Raw genomic sequence first — 21,879 nt, forward strand, 5'->3', positions numbered from 1 at the left:
AAAATGAATAATCATTATTCATTATGCACAAATATTCTGTGTGTGCTTTCCTATGGACAAACTTTACTGGATTGTAAATTATGATCTCTCCAAACTGCTTCTTTTTAGATCATTTTTCAGACTGACTAAACCATACATTACTTAGTTAAACATCTGACTTTCTCAAAGTGACTAGCACTACCCTTGTGACTAGTCAGTCCCATTGAAACTTAAGGGAGGCTGTAACTTTTAGGCATCATCTTATCTATCATTGGAGGACACGGATGTTTACATTTATTCACAAGGTACAGCTTTACAGTCATACCTCCATGGGATAAAATGTTGTCTTAAGGAAATGACAAAGAACATAGTTAGGTGGAATGAAAGCAACTTATTAATTTTCTTGACTATGTGTTATGTGAAAACAGCATGTGCCTGGAATGAGCAATTTATTTGAAAAATTCTATAATAGAATAAGACAATAGATATTGTACAATATATCTGCATACCACTGGGTATGAATTTTGGCGCTAGAGTATTTATTTTCTAAATCATGAACTACGTTAGTGGTTCATAATAGGGATTGCCCAAAATTTCACAAAAATTCTAATAGAACATATGGGTAAAAACAATCTTAATAAGCAGTCTTGTTCTTGAAACAACACTCAAGACCTTCTATGTTAATGGTTAAGGCTGTTAAAATTATGATAATAGCAAAAATGTTGATTTTCTGATTGTTGGAGAAAATACAAAATTCATCCATTTGTTCTTCATATTATTATTATTCATATTATTCTTGTTTCACAAGCTTACAAAAAAATGGCTGTGAATATTTTATTCAAATCTGGGCACACCTACTAAGAAAACTGTGCAGGCCATAGGACTATTTTTATGTTGATTCTTGAAAGAGAAGGAGAGATTTTATCCATTTTTTCATTGCTACTGGCCAAGTTTCTCCTCAAAGTCATTTAAGCACTGAAGCCTACAGCAAAAACAGCTAGGTATATTGTGCCAAAATTTAACCACAGCTATTAAACAAACTCCTGTAAAGGTTTTAGAGTTATTTTTAAGTTCATTCTTGAAACTCGAGATATCCACCCTCTAAAATGTTCTATGTTCTTCTTTGCTACCAACATAAGTTCTTCGAAGCCATTCAAGCATTGCAGAAATGTAGAAGCCATTTAACACTGTTATGCTAGTCTGTAATGATTCATTTTATACTAGTTGGAAATGCTTCATTTTATTAGAGTAAACAATGTTTATATTTATGACAGTGCTTCCAGCCTTATTATTATTGATTATAGTTTACAAGCCACTACAGAAAATATAGCCACGAATATTTTACTAAAACCTGGAAAATAGTAATGAATGCAATTCAGTGAGTTTTCTAACAGTAGACAATTACCATAGTATATTTTTCTACTCTTGTGAGTAGTGATTTATTCTACTGATTTTCATACTTTGCTGAAATTGTGAGTGCATATTTTAGAATAATTTTTAGAATTACTCTTCATATTTTTACTTCACAACACCAACAGCAAAATTGACTTGTTATTTTACACCAAAACCTAGACATATATACTATATGGAACACTGTGAATGTCCATTACCTTTTTAAAGAGTTGATTATTTTTCATTGATAGTTGATTTATGTGGCTATAAATACATAATAAATGTGATGTTGTTGTGAGTGGCTTCCTTTGTACTCGACACTTGTTAAACATTTGATTACATGAAACCTCAGGCACAGAAACCACCTGGCTCAGTAAATAATGGTTGGGTGGATAAAAGCCAATGCAACAGTAAACTATTGAAAAACATGTAACATTGCACTGAATGCATATGCACATATGTAGCTTAAAATTTATTCACCATACATGGACATAAAAAACTTAAGAAACAAAATAATTTAAAATTGTTAATTCAAAAAGGGGAATAGGAATATCAAAAAAGTACAGAAACAAGTTGCATCAAAATGCAAAGATTATATTTTTAAGCCTACAACTAGGTACTTTAAAAAAAAGTGAACAAACTAGGCTGGAAATAGCATCTGCATTATTTTCTCTAGCTACAAAACCCAACTTATCAATTTTAGTGAAGTCAAAATATGGATTTGTAACTTGAGAAAATAATGCAGACAATATTTCCAGCCTAGTTTGTTTACTTTTTTAAAGTACCTAGTTGTAGGCTTGAAAATATAATCTTTGCATTCTGATTCAACTTATTTCTGTATTTTTTTATGATCCATATTCCCCTTTTTAAATTAACAATTTTTGATTATCTTGTTATAATAGAAATTACGGAATACATATTTACAGTTATAAAATAAAAATTTTTAAATACTGTGTTACATAAAAGCTGTTTGGTAATGTCATGGTCTAAGAAAAATGTTTCTAACGGTATGACATTATTGATGCAAGAATACATCAAATCGTAATGAACTAAGTGTATTTGAATGTGTAAAATTACTTTTTTCTCATTTCTTAACCAATAATTTATGCACATACCAACATGAAATTGCATTTCACTTTTAAGTTTTGTATTAAAGATTATCTGCAGATATACCACATAGCTCAATATTCTATAGTGTATATTTCACATTCACAATTTATCATAATTTTTCTAAAGTTCTAATTTGAACACACAAAATCTGGTAAAAGTAAGATGCTAAATTTAGCCTTGGGTGTTATTGATCATGGACATTGTCTACTGCTTCATGGGGGTAAGTGTATTGTACAGTTTGTTAAATACATGTATTTATTTACTGTATAACTTTTTGCCATATTTTTAGTCATGCATCATGGAGGAAGTATTTAAAAACTTGTGCATAGCTTGCCATATGCCTATTTTTATTTTTAGTAGTTTTCCTTGGAAAATTGTAGAGCATGGCTTTATGTATTAAATATTGACATTATTAGAATCAAATAATGTTAACAGATATTAATGTGTAAAGTAATATTCTTTCACATGAATATCTATGGATGACTAATCATGTTTTGTCATGATGTAGTGACTGACTAGATGCAAATACCTCATTTTGTCCAACATCTTATTTTCAGTAATAATTGTTTGTGCATTTGTAGCTTATTCATGTCTTGAAAAATGAATGTTTAAAAATTATATAAACTAAAACTTAAAGCTATAAAATTATAAATTCAAATTTCTTTTTTTAATTGTACAGATAAAAGTTGGTTGTGGCACTATTTCGTTAGCAGACTATCCTGTTCGACTTGAATATTCTGTGACTCGTGGCCGGACTTGGGAACTGGTAAAAAGTCCTTGTGTTCCTTACAGTCACGGTCCTGACTGTCTTCACCAAGTGGAGACTCCAACTATATATTACAGTAACACTCATACTGGTTGGCAACGAGTCATTATCCCCCTTAAAGGTCTACAGATATGTGGGTAAGTAAATCTGTTGCATTTTTCATGGTTTTCTTCTAATTTTTTTGAAGAAGTATATGTAATGATTGGAAATATTTTAATGTCTTCCCAAAGAATAGATAATGTTGATTACATATAAAGCATAAAAAATAAATATAGTTACAGCATTATAAATATATAAAAATACAGAGAAATGGATAAACTTGCTGTAAGTGAAAAAGAATAAATGATTAATATTTTGTCTAAATAACTTTCATCAGGCATAATATAATGATTACCCAGTGTACTATAATGCTCATGAAGATACTGCATGTGAACATAGTTTTCAGATAGTCTAAAGATTATCTGCTGATTTATAATTGTGATCATTTGAGATAGGTTATAATCTTTACAATCTAAGCTCATTTTCTGTATGAATAGTTATTATTTTGCCTACACATTTATTCAATAACTTTAAATATGTTCATCTGGTATTATTGTAATGAGAGTTTAACCTTTTTTTAAATGTTTCTTATTATAATACTGATGAACCATGTTTTGATGAAGAAGCTCTTATGTCTTTATGATGCAAAAAGTTTGTAATTTTTGCTTAGTTTCATAATTCTTCATGCCAAATTCAATCACAAACAGTGGGACAGTAGTATTGTTACTTATTAGTTGACAGAAGAACCTGCATTTTTTAGGTTAGTGGTTATCTAGCAAGTTCTTTCTCAGATAATTTATCTTCACTCTATAGGTGAGAAAAAGACTTTGGATTCTACTTTCACTTTTAAAACTGAGAATTAACAGATATCAGTGAGAGATTATATGGTTTCAAGGAAGCCAACTTCTTGAAACAAGAAAATTTACTCGAGAGAAAACATCAAGGACTTACAGAGGATTATTATGGTGGGGGTTAAGTAGATGACAAAAGATAGGAATTTAAGGTTTTGATATGTTCATGCTGCCCCTTTATCATCTGATAAGATAATGATATTAACCAGATAGGAATATTGATGATACAGCATGTCCAAGGTAGTTGTCTTGTTGTAATTGAATTTACAACTTTTATAATGATAAATATATTCCATTTTCTTAGCATAGTACGTTTCCGTTGGTACCAAGGATTTTACTCTCTTAGAGAAGCTCCTCCATACTGGTCTGTTGATAATGTTTACATTGGACCAGCCTGCCCACTTCACTGCCTTGGCCATGGCTCCTGTATTAATGGCATTATGTGTATCTGTGATGACAACTATGATGGAGATTTCTGCTATGCTTCCAAACCAAACCCCAGCTTTCTGAAAGAAGTATTTGCAGGTATTGATATATTTTGTTGTAAAAAATCTTTTTTTTTTTACAAGTTGCAAATGATATGCTTCTAAATTTAAATAATTTTTCAGGTATGCTTTTTATAAACTTGATAATAACAAGAGAGCATTTGTGTGATTTATCTTTACTTTCAACATAAATTTTTACATATTTTGTATTTGATAGCATGGAATTAGTTCTCAGCATTACCCATTAGTCTTTCACTGATTTCATAGTATATTAGTTAGGGTTGAGGCTAGAAATATTACAATTATATGACAAAAGACATTAGAAAAATGTTATGATAAGATGCTGAAAAGTAGACAGAATCATTTACTGCATTTTGAACATTATTAATTGAGAAGTTGATTTTCATTGGTTACTTACCATTGTTTAGGAGGATTCTATAAAAATTTTACTATATTTTTTTTTGATATGTTGTTTTTTAAAACTATCAAGTATTTTTCAGTGAAACTGTTTATTAAATGGGTTTCATTCAAACATATATATTTTAGGCATATAATTTGCTAAAATTTAATTCATTAAAGTTGATTTAGTTAATTCAGAACTTTGAATATTGATTAATGCAAATCAAATGCCTGCACCAATAACTTTAAATAGTTAAGATAATTCTAAATGATTCAGTATGCCCCAAACTGAATATAATTAAGATTTATACAGGTGACTACTAAAATTCAAATATAGTAATTGTATTCTAACAGGTGAACTAAAGGACCAAAAACTTAACATTTATGCTTGAATGACAATATGTTGATTATTTTTCTTAGTAAAGGTATTGATAAGCTAATCTAGCATTTGTAGACAGGAATATTTTATGATTCAGGTGAAAAAAACAGTTATTTTGTGAAAATACTTGTGTTTAGAAATGTTTATGAACACTATGCTGCAGACTCGGTCACAATATTTTTACATTGTATGTTTAATTTCTACAGGTGATTCAGTAGATCCAAAACTGTGGGAGAGGTGGAGTGGTGCAGAAGTGTCTTCTGGATGTGGTGTCCTTGTCACAGGTTCAAGCCTCTACTTCTCACAACAAGGAGAGAGGATGTTGGTAACACAGGATCTGGACTTGTCTGTTGTTAGGTATAGAACCATTTTGAAATACTATGAAAAAAATGAATTCTGTGATAAGAGCTTAGGTGAAATTGCACCTACCTCTTATGTAGAAAACCTTCTAGATTAAAAATTGCTCCCAGGTCTAACTGTATTAACCCCCAAATTACCAACTTGTTTTTATACCTTATATTACTAGTGGTGTCTACATGTTCCATTACAGCAAGTAGTTTTATGTTTTTCCTGTTAAAACAATTAGTGCAAAGAACTTCCCCCACAAAAAAATTGGGTAAAAATCACTCATTTTTTTATAAAATACATAGTTGACCTCACCAGTAATTAGTGAGATTAACTTCAATGTAGATAGTATTTTTGTTTATATTTCTTGTATGTCTTAAGTCATTAAGAACCCTGTTTAAAAGCTGATGACTTCAGACCCAATTGGCAGTTCTAGGGTTAAGGGTAGTAAAAAGTAATCATTTTGTAGTTGCAAAGGCTGGTTGTATGTTAATGCTTATCAACTAGCTCTTATGAGATGGTTTTCTCTTGGAAAACATGATAAAGATAAAAATGAAGATGTAGATTCCAAAAAGTGACTGTGTATGTTTTTGTTATAAAACAAAAGACAAATAGGAGGGCAACACAACATTCTTGCCTAGTAACTCTCCCTAAGTGCTTGCTCTCAAAATAACTTCATTCTTTTCCTCAGCATTGTCTCAGACAGATGTGTTTTTATACTTATTAACCATTTATGTGAGATTTGCTGCAGTTTATGAAACTTAATGTTTCCTTGAAGTTTAACTGGTTTCTTTTATTTTTCCTGTTTACCCACCATTATCGATTTTCAAGTGATGGCAACTTCTGCTTCATCCTGTGATAGTGACAATGTTCTTAATGTGGGACCTACATCTATTTTAGCTACTAGGGGTTCATTATCTGTGGAAAACATGACAGCTATTGTTCAATGTGTTTTAGGTTCCTTCATGCACTCTTGGTCTCCATTTCCAGTCCATTTGGCTGACATTCCACTTCCACAATTTGAACATGATCAGGATGATATTTTGACTGGCTATTTCCCTCTAGGCACAGCTTTATCTGTGGAGGACAATCCTCATCCTTCTAATATTTTCATTGACATGATTTTGAAAGTATGCTCTTTTCTTTCTCTTTCCTCTTTGTCATTAGGTTTCTCCAGTGCTTTACTACATGAAACCCATACTCAAGACTACTTTGCCTTCCCTCCTTCACCTGAAATTAGGGTCCATGCAGAATCATTTCTTGAACAATTGCACACCCATATTAACGTATCTTGCCCTTCTCATCTATTTGATTCTTTTGTCCTGTCTTACTGCCATTTTTCATTTCCAGTCTTTGGAATCTCTTTTATCTAATTGGGGGATGGGGTGTACTCCTTAACTTCTAATTCTATTTTAGTGCCTTTTTTGTCTCTTTTCTTTCAATCTTCATGAGTTCCCTCTCATCGCATCACCTTATGTCTGTGGCACTTCACTGTGCTGAAGATGGGTTGTCTGGAGAATTCTGTTCTCTTCTTTTTATCACATTTGCTCATAAATCTTTTTCTGCTCTATCTCTTTGTACTTGGTTCCTCTGCTGTTGAGACTTGTTGCAAGAGGATGCTCCTAGCTAATTTACACCTCCTTTATACTTATCTCCATCATCTTCATTGGGCTCAATTTCTTTGCCCAAAGTTGTTTAGGGTGTTCCCGACTCTTGGGAGACCCAGACTGAGGCAGCCTGGCATCAATTCTCATTGTCTACTATTATTTCTTATCTTTCTCTACCTTGCCATTCTCTTCCTGTTCTACCACTACCCTATGTAAGGATTGTTGCTTGTCTTGTTGGTGACTACCCTGTTGGGTCTAGCTCTGTTTGGGGATCAACTGTCTCTCATCACTAGCCTTTGATCTCCATTTTTGTATGACAGTTGGGTTTTTTTGGTTGTCACCCACAGCCTATCTCTTCACTTCCTTTCCTTTTCTCTTTGTCCTCTTTTATCTTCTGCATCTTGAGGATGTGGTCTCAGATCCCTTGGCCAAGAATATCATTGAGAGGATGTTTAATCCAATACCTGATTATTATTCTAATCTTTTTCTGGCTCCAAGAAGAGTGAGGACTAGAATTTGGTTATCAACCTGTTATCTCTCCACTGGTTTCTTATCGTTCCTTGGTTCCATATGGAAGGTTTCTTTTCTCTATGATGATTCTTTCCACCAAGACTGTGGATGACCAAGCTTGACATTTCAGACACTCTTTTACACATTCTGATCACCCTGTCCTCTAGATGTTTTCTTTGTTTTGCAGATCACTTCACTCAGCTGCACAGGGTTCTACCCATGAAATTGTCTTTACACCCTTAGGCTTTTCATTGGGTTCACTCTCAGTTGGGCATGCCTCTCATTGATGTCTTTGCCATTCCTCTCAACACCAAACTTCCCATCTTTTGGTCCCCAATTCCTCATTCTTTGGTCCCGGTGGTTGATGTTCTCAGCTAGGATAGGTCTCACCTTTTCCTTTATGCCTGTTCTCTTCATCTTCTCCCTAGTGTTCTCACTTTGATATGCAATACTCCTGGTCGAGTCATGTTTGTGGCATCTCTTTGGCTGGCACAACCCTGATTTTCTCTGCTTCATCAATTAGAATTCAGGTCCATTCTACCTTTGCCCATTCCTATTCTCTCTTGCTCCAACTTCATTCCATCATCTTCACATGTTGGAATTTTTTGGTCTGTTGCCCACAGGGCTGGACTTTCTGACTGTGTGGCCTTTTTCTTATCTCATTTCAATCATCTTTCAGCTCTGTTTGTATATCAATAGACGTAGCAAATTTTTCAATGTTGGTCCATCATCCACTCCCTTCCTGTGGACCATCCTGTGATCCACCTATCATCCTTTTTCTCATGGTTTATCTACCATGGATTGTAGGTTTTCACATTTTTCCTTTCCTATTCCCATCTGTTTTTTTTTCTCTCTCTTCTCCTGTCCTGTCCACTTTGTTCCAATCCTTCCTTCTTCACCAACCCCTTTGTTTTACTCCCATGCTGAATGAGACCTTGATGTGGTTTTACACTCTCTCACAAGTGCTCCGTTTGTGTTGTTGGCTTCATGTTCATTATACCATCTTTCTCTGAAGACATATTTCCTTCTTGTCGCCTGTGGTCACTGTTGTTCAGATATATATGCCATCGATGTTTCCCACATTCTCTTTTATCAATACTTACTTTCTCCTCTACCTAGACCTGACCTTTATTCCTAAAACTTTGGCTGCTCAGGTGGGTGTTTGTTCTTTCACATTTCATCGAATCATATTTATGAACTGTCTCACTCTTGCATCTCATTTCCACTAACCCTTGGACGAAATCCTTCAGATTGGCATGTGAATGAATCCACACATGTTCAACTCCTATTATATTCATCATTTGGCTGTTTTATCTCCTGCGGGATTTTGACTCATACCAGTTGCTGCTCTTCATTAAAACTACACACTGTTTTGAGAAGGGTAAGTACATTTTCCTTTACATCACACTTTTCCCTCTTATAGCATTCTGTTAGGTGATTGGTGTTGACTCTCAGGGTATGCACTGGGTCAGGGGTAATGGAAAGTGCTCATGCCATTTGCCCATTGTCGAGGTGAGGTTTTCCACAAAATCGCTGAATGTATCCTTGTGGTATTAGAATTACTCAAGTGCCCGATCCAGACAGTACCATTCCAAGGATTATCATGTAGAAAGCTGACAACAAGGAAATGACAGCCCACTTTTTTAGCTCATGGTTGCAGACTTTTAAAAATAGGGTTTTACAGTCACTCATTGCACTGTCTCCTTTCTGACAGTTGTTTGGTGGAGATGTGGACACTTTTTTGCATCTCCCCAACACAAATTCTTCCTCCCCTTCTTCAAGTGAAGCATGAGAGATCTTAGCCATTTACCAGTTCCTAACCACTAGAGTGGTGCACCTTGAAGAGTTTCTCACTGATTGTGTATAGCATAACACGGTGGGAAGTAGGATGGTGGTAGCATTGTCTGTGTAGTGTGGATCACCCCTCAAACAGCTAGTATGCTCATCTCCTACAGCTGGATGGGTTTGTCACCCCTGTGCCTGTCTGTTGAGTTGAGTTGAGGTCAGGCACACACCATATGATCTGATCATACTCTAACCACACAACATTTCTTGGCTTGCCAACTACTTATGTGCAGGTGCTCGGTTATTCATGCACAAAATTCTGCCCATCCCTGTGACACTTGGGGCTCTTTTGACTTTCCCTCTCTTTCCTTCTGGGTGAAAAGTATACCCTGGTTGAGACAAGATGCAGTCTCCCACAGGTGTATACCTATGGTGCCCCTGCCATCAGGTGTTACACTCCACTGGCTTTCCTTTCAGATGCCTTCTGAAGGATCTCATTTTGGTTTACTGTTTGCACCAACCCCTTGACCATTTCACTGTGGGATGCTAGTTATTCTATGGGAAGAGGTGAGGTGTCATCTTGGAAGTTCACATTTTTCTTAGCTGAAAATGCATTTCTGATAGATGCTCTTCTTGCTTTGTCTAAGAATAAAGTTATTTTAAGCACAAGTGCTTAGGGGGAGTTACTGCAAGGAGGTTGTGTTTCTCTCGTATTGAGGAGAGCTATCATTTATGTTCTGTGCAATTATATAAGTTTTAAGCCAAGCAGGTTCTTGTTTTTTTGTATTAAAGATGAGTGCTTGTTTTAAATTTTTTACTACTGTAGAGAATAAACTTTTTCTAGATGTAATTTAAGTATATTTAAATTTACCAATATAATAATTAGATATATAACATATTTTCTGATCTGTAGCTCTGTTCAGTTCTACATAAAGCTGGGCTGTGAATCTGTACCTCCTTCACCTACTGCTCAGCCAATACTCTTACAGTTTTCTGTAGATGGAGGTGTGAATTGGTGGTTGCTTGAGGAATTCAGTTTTGGAAGCAAGGAACATTATGTAGCTCTTGAATTGCCACCACATGCTCGTACCAACACAACACGATTACGTTGGTGGCAACCTTCAGTTAATGGAATATTTCTTGAAGATTGGGCTATTGATCAAGTGAGTTGCTATTATAAATATAAATACTTATTCAAGTATAGATTTAAAGAAGGCCCAGCTGATCTAGGCTGCTTTATTGTTGTGGTGAATTTTAAAAAAATACTTTATAGTCTTCACAGCTGTCAGTCATTGAACAGCATGCTTTAAAGAAATGTACTAGAATTTTACTTATTACATATTACCAATTAATAAAGGAATGTTATAATTATGTAACAGAAAATAAAAGTTAATTTGATGTAAATTAAATTTTTTTTTTATCCATGCTAATTTACAGAATAGTTTCTTTTTAACAAAACCCAGCTCATTCTATCTAATATACATGGATATTACAGAGGAATAATTTTAGTAAGACAGGCAACAAGAAGTAGATATATATATATATATATATATATATATATATATATATGTTATTATTAATGTTGATAATCACTACTTTTATCTTTTAATTTGCTGATTTCCTTTGTTAAATTTTAAGAATGGAAAAATATTTTTGAAACATTTATTACCTACATTTTCTACCCTTTGACTTTGTGATTGATAAACAGCTAGCGTTCATAAATTTTTGGGTGAAGTAAATAGCCTACATATTTTGACAAATTCTGTATTTCCTCTTGACAAGGTTACACTATTAGAAGCTATCTGTTAATGATGCTTGAATTATGGAAAGCTATTTTCATTATAAGTAATATCAACATAAGTTCTTTTTGAGAGAATATTAACATTTTTCATTACTTGTTGAAGGAACCATGTGTTTTTTTCTTTTTCAACATGACAACAATCTTTAGTGGATTATGAATAGAATGGTTTCTGGCCTCAGTTATTTACTAGACAATATAAAAATCAAATGTATATCCTTCATTTCACTGCTACAATATCACAACTTGTTATACTTTGCAATCAGCCATCAGTTTATTGTAAACTGACTGGTTTAAACAATGATTACAAATCTTGTAATGGCTGATGATAATAAGCTGATTCTTTTGTTAAACTAGTTGTGGTATTTTTTATCCTAGTGTTTCAATTAAAAATTTTCTGCATGAGGAAATAAGATCAATAGAATTAGGGTTAAGTAGCAATGTAAGTATAAACTGCCAAAGGTAAAACCTCAAGAACAACTTTGGTAAAAATAAGACAAAACATTTTTTGCTTCTGCATTATATTCTTAGAAGTTAAAACTATTTACAGATTGTTTTATGCACTTGATTAAATTTGAAAAAACTGTTAGTTTTGTTTGGGCTTAATCAACATGGTGAACTCCAATTTGAAATGTTTTGAATTTTAATGGCAGAATAAATTTTAGTAAAAAAAAATTCAGTAAAAAAAAATCACAGATATTTTCTAAGGAAAAGTATTGTTTATTAATGTTTTTGGAATGTAATAGCTTAATTCTTAATCTATTTTGTTGTGTAAAAGTTTGATTGCGTTTATTGTAGACCTTCTACTAGTTTAAGATATGTGATAAGGTCAATAAAGTACTAAATGTTTCATTCCATTATTTTGAGATCTATATTGGGGGTGATGTAAATGGCCTTCCAGCACTAAATGATGACTTCACTGCAACTCATGAGGCCAACTGGATATTAACTCCTGGGGCCAAACTAGAACCTGTTTGTGGACGTCTAGACAATGCTCTTCATTTTAATGGTGACATTTTTTCTTTTCTTAAAAACTAAAGAAAAATATTTTGAATGTGAAACATTTATCTATGATAAACCAAAATAAGTATTAATAAAAAACTGATTTAAAGAAATTTTAAGGAAAATAAAGAAAGAATTAGTATTATCTTTAAAAAGTGTTTTTTATCTGTACATGGTCTTTCCACAAAGGTTACACTTTAAATAAGTGTCAAACAAAGCAACTAGAAAACTAAGTTTTTTGACAGTGTGCTGCTAAATGACAAAATACAAAAGAAAATTAGCTACTAGTCTTTTTTTTAGAATTAACCTTTATTTATTGTTTATTGTAAAATAAATTTGATCAGCTTATGAAGAAACTTTGAAAAGGATGAGGATTGAATTATTATTATTATTTATTTTTCATATAGAATCCCTTCTAGAATCAAACAACCTTTTTCAACTATAAATTTTTTATTAAAAAGTGTCTTTCACACGCTCATAACGTATATTCCCATAAAATTTGTATTGAAAGACAGCAGTAGCCTCTATTCTGTGAATGAATGTACTATTACTGATAGCCTATTAAGTTTAAGAAACAGCTTAGAGTATACAAGTATGTGGGAAAATCTTAATACTGACATTACTGTAATTTTTACACTAGTTTAATTTCTAGCATGTTCTTTTTTTTCTTAACATTATTTTAGTTACAGTATCATTAATGTATGTCTGTATATTGTTTCACAATTTGATATTGAAAAAGTTTAATTTGTTCCAAAATTTTAAGTATTCATTTATTTTTTTTGATATAACTAACATATAGGAAACAGTTTTAATATTTAAGCGTGTTTATATATTTTTCCCATAAGGTTTAGATCTTTAACCAGTTTTAAAATTTAGGTCCTGATGACAAGAGGTATGCAATTACAACAGATCTTCTGGTCACAGAATCCAGCTATATACAGTTTGAACTGGCAATGGGTTGCAAAGAGACGGCATCTTGTTATGGTAGGGATTAATTTCCATGTTAGATGGTGTGTTTTTTTTATCTATTGTTCGTCTTTTATGAAAATAAATTTTATCTTTTTCTGTACTCAAGTTTTTACTAGTCAGTATTTCCAGTTTAATGTATAAAAAATAAAATAAAAAATCTGCTTTTCAAAATTAACAGTTCATTTGATTTATTGTTTTATAATTGATATTACTTGTTTTTTTTCCATTGAAGAGAGAGTACCTGTTAACTCTGCATTTTTGTGAGTAGTTGTTCTCTTCTGCATTACACAAAGATTATGGAGAGTATTGTCATTGTTGTTCATATAACAGTGTATTCTATCTAAAATTACTGAAAATTGTTAAAGTATAATAAATGTATTACTATCCTACTGATAGAATACATTATAATTTAAATTTTTGCATTAGAAAACTCAGAGGACACTTTTTTTATTCAACTGTTCTAATAGAATACTGTTAGAGTAGTAAGGTAAATTATGGAGTTTTGTGTAATTAAAATAAATATTTAATTTGTTATGTATCACAGAAGATACAATATAAATAGAATGTTTATAGTTAACTATGTTTAATACTCTGAAGAGTCTTTTAAGAAGTTTAAAGAAAGTTTGATTTTGAAGATAATGCTGGAAAACCAAAGTGCTTGCACTTCCAAATTGTTTTCCAGTGTATTTATGTTATCAATGCTTTATTACTCTTACTAATGAGACTGCATGATTATATGCCACATAGCAAAGCTTTTCATTTTAAGTAGTTTACTTTATACATAGTTTGTAGCCTACAAAGAAATTGCAGTAACCTGTGTAATTTTAACTATAGGTATATGTTGTAAAATTTAACTATGAGATCAAAAATGTTGTAATTCAATTGATTTGTTAAGGTATGTTTCAAGCATACATGTTTTATTGTGCAGTATGAGGGATGCCATTACCATAAATAACAATATTATGATAAGGATTACAATTTGCTGTCTAGAACATTGTTTCTATAACTAGATATTTAAACCATTCAGTGGCACATGACAGAAAATATTAAATAGGTTTTACACTAAATTTAAACTGACATTATGTTTAATGTGATGTCAGTGTATTAGACCATCCTTCAATAAGGCCAATTTCAGATGAACCAAAGTTTGAGTGTCCATTTAATGCATTTTGTAACTCAGCACTTGAATTCTGTCAGGAAACTTACTTTTTAAGTAGTAGTATATATTAAGTAAATATATGGGTGTGTGTTGGGGTAAGGATTCTTCTACAGTAGGTGTCTGTGACTTATTGGGGATAAATTGATGATAAATGAACAGCACTCACTCCGCTTGTTTTAAAATAATATATTCAAAACAAGTTAAACGTATGTATAAAAAATTCTTTACACTATGTATATCATAGTTGTATCTTAAATACTATACAGTTCTCTTCTTCTTGTCAAAAGTCCACTTAGGCCAATTCAATTGCTTTAGAAATCAGTTGACAAGCTGAACTATCTGTCTATATTTTTATCTTAAACACTATCAGTGTATAATTCACTCATTCATTTTCTTCTCTCTCTTTTTTTTTCTTCTTTTATCACAACAGTATCAGTGTATAATTTACTTATTCTGTCATTGAGTTACTGCAGTTGTATCCTGAACTTCCTATACTCGTTTGCTCTCTCATATTTAGGCCTACTTCCAATAAACATATGATTTTGGCATATAGGCCTACTTCCGAATAATCGTTTGTTTTTTGTCAAAGTCCACACAGCCATGTTCATCTGCTTTAGAACACCCTTTAATGAGACAAATTATTCTCCTTAAATGTCAGAAAACTGTTAATCTCACTTTAACATATCAAATTTTAGACTATTCACTCCTATGACGGTTAACTTTACATTTTCTAACCTTTTTATGACTGAAACTCTTTTTCACTTGACTTTACTTTTTGGTTCTCTTCCTGCTCTCTAGTCTCTTGTCTGGTCGTCACTCTTTTTATATCTCTCACTGAGGCATTCTAGAAATCTCCATAGCATCGACATCAATAACTTATAAACACAACTTCCAACAGTTGTCTGCTTTTAACTCTAAAGTTATTAAAAAAAACTAAACAGTCATGAAATATTAACTCTCGAGATAAAGTACTTAATAGTACCTACACTAAACAGTCTTTTATATCTGACAAATTCATTCTTCCACTTTTATTTTAATTGCTGTATCTTTTTTTTTATTAAATACATTTTTGAAGTGTTATTCATTGATATGTTTAAGAATTTTGTGCTTTTGGTAAATAAATGAGCATTTGATGTATTTAGATATTTCTAATTTTTTTTCACATGTATTTTCAAAATATTCATGCCTGTTGTTCAGTAAATCTCCAAAATTACATGAAATTATTTTTTTTTTGCAATTTTCTCTCTAAGTAATACACTTTTTTGCAAACACTTCAAAATAATAATAAAAACATGCCATCTAAATCAAGTATATCTTATATTAGTTTAAACTTATATTGAGAAATATATTTTGTTAATTCAGTTCAACTGTAAATCATTGATTTCAGAGGTAGCCTTAGAATATAGCACAGACATGGGAAAAAATTGGGCACTTGTGCTGAAGCCCTGCCTACCATCTAGTGGGAACTGTCCTGACTACTATGAAGGAAGTGTTTTTACTGCTGACTTTTATTATGCCTTAGAAAGAATAACAATTCCTCTTCCATACTATACAAGGTATAACAGTGCAATGGTATAACATGCTTATGTTTTTTAAGTTTTGCAAGTTAAAAGTAAAAACTCTAAACAGATATATTTAAAAATTTTTCAAACAGACTTCCTAACTTAAAAATTGTTTTCTGTAATGATTTTCCTAAACTGTTGAGGTTTTAAGTTATTAATGCTCTTTATTATTTTTTTCTGTTTTAACTTTCCTCTTTGTATTAGAAACTAGTATTTTGGGTGACTGTTGTGAGAAAGACTGTGTTATCATATAGCAAAAAATTAACACTGTTACAGTAGTATTCTCTTACATGTTAATTTATTCAAAAAAAGAAAACTTTTATCTTACAAAAAAAGTTGCTTTAATCTAGAGGTAAATGGTCAAATATTAGTTTTTGTCAGCCACATATAAGTTACATATGTACAAAATATTGATGTTTCTTACACTTTAAAGCTCTTTGCTTTTTCATATGCCATATGTATATAGTTAGAAATATATTTTTTATCACAGTCATGGTTATTCTTAAAATTGTCAAGGAACATCTGTCTTTTGACTTTTCTGTTCCACAACAATGGATATGCACATGATGTTCCATTTTTTTATAAAATCACTAGGCTATTAAAAATTATTTTCATTAGATTTCATGCAGTGGTCTAAGTTTAAATATCCTGCAGGAGATTAATATTTAAAATCCTGAACTCCATGATTATGTATACTTCTTGTTATAACTGATTGTTGTGATATAAATATTTTTACTTTTAAAATGTAATTTCATTAATAAAATAATCTGATATTTCAGATCACACAACACACGATTTCGCTGGATTCAACACACACCATTTAAGAGTTCTGAATCATGGGCAGTCGGCCAGGTTTACATAGGAGATGAATGTGGTGACATGTGTTCAGGACATGGAAAATGTACATTTGGAGCTTGCAAGTAAGTTTACCATATTTTATAAATTTAAAAATGCAAGGCTGTATACTTCTGTGTAGTATTTCTTTAATAATGTTATTTGTTACTGCAACTTGATTTTGTAGACTTGCTTAATCTTACTTCTCAATGAAAACTTGTACAAAATGTGCCTTGTACTTAAGTTTTGTGCAGTTCTCTGTAGAAAATAATTTGCTACTTCTACTTCTACCAGGGAAATTATTCTCAATAAAGTATGATATTCTTTTAAATAGATAATTACATGATTTAAAAAAAAATCTTTATTACTTTTGTCATGTTTATGTTAAATATATCTAGATTTGAATAATGATATGAAACTTTTTAACTTTACCTATTTTCTCTAAACGGCTCTGAAGGGTTTTAAATCTGGATATATCTTAAATTTTCTTCATTCTTTAAATTGGTGTTTAGACATTTTCTTATTAAAAGATGATAAATAATTCACTTGATATTTTTAATAGATTACTTATTTACCAAGATATTTTCCCCTTCTTTTATGCACTAGGTGTGATGATGGTTGGTCAGGTAATATCTGCAATGTTCCAAAGTCCCCTCTTCCTACTGAACTACGTGACACTTTTACTCTTAATCCATCATCCAATTGGTTCAGAGTCAATGGAGGTGTAGTATCAGACTTGTGTGGTCCTGTGGGATCTGGTATGGCATTGCATTTTTATGGAGTAAGTGTTGAATATATTGAACCAGCTTGCTTAATGTTGAAATAAATTTTGATTTTTGATAAACAAACTAATAGTGTTTTTAAACCAAGCCCAAGTGATGGCTTGCTATGATATTGTATTTTATTGTTAATAATTTTGCATAATTTTTGCTTGTGAGTCCTAACGATATTAAATATTCTATTAACATTTGATGCTCAAAGTTAATGAATTTTTTCCTTCATATTTCCTTTTTACATTACATTGTAATATCTAGTAAAAGTATACAACTTATGATAGACCTCTGTTTGTTTATCGTCAACCATAGTTATATTTCAGCAATAAATTTAACATGTAATATTTTGAAGATGTAGCTCACTATTATGGCTTGAAGTTTTCGAGAATACTGTGCTAGGCAAGATTAAATACTTTACCACCTCATAAAAGGTTATTTTTTTGTCTTAGCCCACATTATATCAGATTTAAATGTTAGAAACTCTTATACTTTTATGGAAATAGTAGCTGTAGTCAGACTGGACCTGTAGCTCATTGCTTTTCCTAACCCAGCTGTGTATTATCAAGTCTTGTATTTTCTGTGCTAATTTCACTTTCAACACAAGTAATCTATTAATAAAACATATCCTTTTTTAATTTACAAAATCCTTTTTTTATACTACAATGAAGAAAACAGTGACAAAAATACTTAATGAGCTTTTGATTTCATTCACTGATTTTAGGTTAAAACTATGAAACATTTATTATATTGTGTATGTTTAACAAAATAGAGCTGACAAATTAAGATTATTTATTTTAAAAGTTTGCAAATCTGTGTGATTGAAAAGTTTCAAAATTTCTAAAACTGTGGATGTTTACAGAAATTATCTGATAAAACAACTTTGAAGTGCCCTTTTAAAGTGAGTTGACTGTTTGAGATGGGAACTAGAGTCTATAATGCCAAAAATGGTTAAATGCTTAATGCCCAGTAGATGAGACAAGAAACCTTTTTTGTTTGTTGAACTACATCTATTTACAATTTACATGATGAGTTTTTGTTTGTTTTGTACAATTTAGTTTTTGAGTAAAAAAGATAAAAATTAATCCAAAGGGATTCAGTAATGTTTTTCACAAAATAAAATATATAATTTTAATTATGCTGAAACCATTCAGTGAACTAAACCCTCTGTTAGAGTTATGTATGTAAGTAAGAACATAGTGTAAAGATTTATGCATATGTGTAGTTCACCGTATAAAAGCAAACTGCTTGAAGTTCCATAGCACATTTTAAAGATGTAATACAATAAAAATGTTGGATAATTTCAGAACAGTGTTACAAAAGAACCTAGAAATTGCCTATCAGTATTATTAAAAACATCATGAGAGTTTCAGATCAAAATCAGCTCTTGAATATTTGTTTGTTTTGCCTACAATCTGGAAAAAAATTCTTTTATTGCATATAGTCATATATATATATGTTAGTAAAAATGTTTTTTAATTAATTTTACTCAAAATTCAGTAATGTATTATATCTCCATATAATAATATAAGAAATAGTTAATGTTATACACAGCAAATTTTTTTGTCATTGACATGAAAATAATATTCATTATTAAGACTTTTTTTGACATTTAATTTCTGTGAACAAACCTAAAGAAAGATCAATAATTATTAGTGTTTTTTATTATAGCACTGCACAAGGCAGTTAATCACTAAAGATCTTGACCTTCGCAAAGCTGTAGTTGTTCAGTTTTATTTCCGTTATGGCTGTATTACTTCACCAAAGACTCGAGATCAGAGTGTTTTTCTCCAGTATTCCACAAATGGTGGAGTTACATGGGTTATGCTGAAGGAGATCTTTTATGAGTATCACATGACACCAAGGTAAGGTCTATAAGGTACTTCCTATTTAAAATATTATATTTCTAGTTTCATTTATTATTATTTTGATTTTTTTATTGCAAAATTGTAATTATCTTTTAATTTTTATATCTGCAATTGTGCACCTACAATCATGCAGAAGTAAACACAAATCTGCTACAGGTAAAACCTTTATTACCAAAATCTAAATTTTTTCATCCCCCCCCCCCCCCTATATTAATCTTGTATTAGCAAATATTGAGTTTTTTATTATCTATCTTATCAACATTTAAGGTTATAAGCCAAGAAAACCTTTGGTTTTATTATTTATTTTTATCTGTTTTCTCCAACTCATTCTCTACTATATGTTCAAGGAAGTTTATGTTAGTATGACATTTTGGATTTTATATTGAACAGTATTTTAAGAAGCAATTCATAGAAATGCTTTTGGGACAATAACACAATCCAAGTTGTCTTAGGAAGGGACAAATGTCACCATTTTTTAAAATGGAAACAAAATTGCCAATAGTTCTTTCTGATGTCTAATAGTATATTATTTATAACCAATAGAAAGCCAAGGTTTTAATATATCAAAGGATGTATTATATTACGTTGTTCTCAGTACAAAGAATTTTTTATTTTGCTTCCACTTCAAACTTTATTTACACAGGAAACACATCAATGAGCTTACCTGAATTTTAACGGCTCTTGTCGCATAGTTAGAAAGCCAGAAAATTTGGAATAGTTATGGGATGTTGCTTTTTGCATGTGATTTCTCTGTGTTCTTTAGTGCATTATTTAATTAAATAAAAAATTATTTAGCGCAGTAGTACCATTAGTATAAAAAAGTTGGATTAAATGTCATTGACAGTCGACAGCAAAAAAATAAGAAGACCCAGGTAAGTACTTTATTTCTTGTTTTTCATGTGTGTTCTTTATTTATTATTATAAAAGTAAATTACCTTATGTATGTTGATGTTGCATATTCATTGGTTCTGTTAAATGTTATAGTCAAGTTATATACTTCAATGAATATATAAAGTTATTAAACAATATGATATATGGAAATCAATAAAGTTCTTAAGTCTCTGCATAGTTTTAATTGTTTTTGTATGAAGTAGTTAATATACATACATGTGTGTGTATATATGTATATATATAGGCCTTTGCTCATTACTATAAATTTGAGTAATAAATTAGTTTACAAATTTTCCAGTAAATGTAGCACACAGTAATAATAAAGTCTCTAAAAATTGTATTTAAGTTAAAAAATAATTTTGAATGCAATACAAATAATTTTATGCTATCCAAATTAATTAATTTTAAAACCCCAAAGGAGCTTTTGCTTTAAAGCAAGTTGTTATTGATTCAATGGGTGGATCCAGGTTTAAATTGTGGGCCATGCACCTGAGGATGCTTAAGACATAAATACCTAATCAAACTAAAATGTTGACTTAGGAGTGCATTTACTAATGCTTTAAAATTCATTGATTTTAGTAAAAAATGTAAGAAACAAGGAATTTGAAGTAGAATATATTTTATTAAAGATTAAGACTATATTAAAACTACAATTACAAAATGAGTTTCATTCTTCTATGGTGAATAGCAGGAAAATTGTTGATAATATTATTATTGTGGTGAGACTACGAGAAAATATGTGATTCTAATCTTTGTTCTGCTGTGGTACTTCTTGCTGTATTTAAGATCCAGTTCAGGACTGAATATATTTGCTCAGGCTTGAATATTGATACTGATAGTGTTGTGAGTATAGTTAACAGCATCAATATGTTAAGAAATACAGTTTCCTCACAAGCATTTAGAGCAGCAATGGCAGTTTCAGGTTTCTCATCAGTAGAGCTATTCCAGTGTTGTTTCCAAATTAACAATTCCATTTCAACTTCTTGTCCTGAACCTGGTAAGAAAAACAGAATATTTTGCAACTGCGTGTATAAAATGATCCCACAATTTGTAGTAGTTCTCCACATCTTTATTCACACCCAAGAAAGCAATAAGGTTATGTGCCTTACTGCTAACATCTTTATTACTCCACTTTCATATTTCTGCAAGAGAACAAACACCATGGCAATAAACTCCAAAGATATGACACTGTACTAATTTTCAACAGAGCAAGTAGTGTACAAAGAAATAACATTTCAACCTTTAACACTTGTTTTATCTTTATGATAATTAAACAGTCTTATTTTTTGACACTTGCATTAAAGTGACTGATGACTTGTACATTTTGATCATTGGAATACTGATAGATTTTGAACATGACAAGATTGTTGCATGGTAGA

At 31.2% G+C, this 21,879-nt stretch overlaps 1 protein-coding gene across 1 annotated transcript in view; it reads left to right on the forward strand.

Annotated features, from left to right (window-relative positions):
• Positions 1 to 21,879, forward strand: part of LOC106457203 (reelin-like) — a 134,478-nt gene that overhangs the window by 73,066 nt on the left and 39,533 nt on the right. Inside the window, 10 exon segments of the mRNA XM_022383037.1 lie at positions 3,161 to 3,384; positions 4,442 to 4,662; positions 5,607 to 5,757; positions 10,561 to 10,810; positions 12,313 to 12,454; positions 13,324 to 13,431; positions 15,963 to 16,131; positions 16,917 to 17,057; positions 17,578 to 17,752; positions 19,413 to 19,606. Of these exon segments, the coding sequence (XP_022238745.1) occupies positions 3,161 to 3,384; positions 4,442 to 4,662; positions 5,607 to 5,757; positions 10,561 to 10,810; positions 12,313 to 12,454; positions 13,324 to 13,431; positions 15,963 to 16,131; positions 16,917 to 17,057; positions 17,578 to 17,752; positions 19,413 to 19,606 (1,775 nt within the window).

Source organism: Limulus polyphemus, unplaced genomic scaffold (genome assembly GCF_000517525.1).
Source record: "Limulus polyphemus unplaced genomic scaffold, Limulus_polyphemus-2.1.2 Scaffold302, whole genome shotgun sequence".
NCBI classification, from domain to species: domain Eukaryota; kingdom Metazoa; phylum Arthropoda; class Merostomata; order Xiphosura; family Limulidae; genus Limulus; species Limulus polyphemus.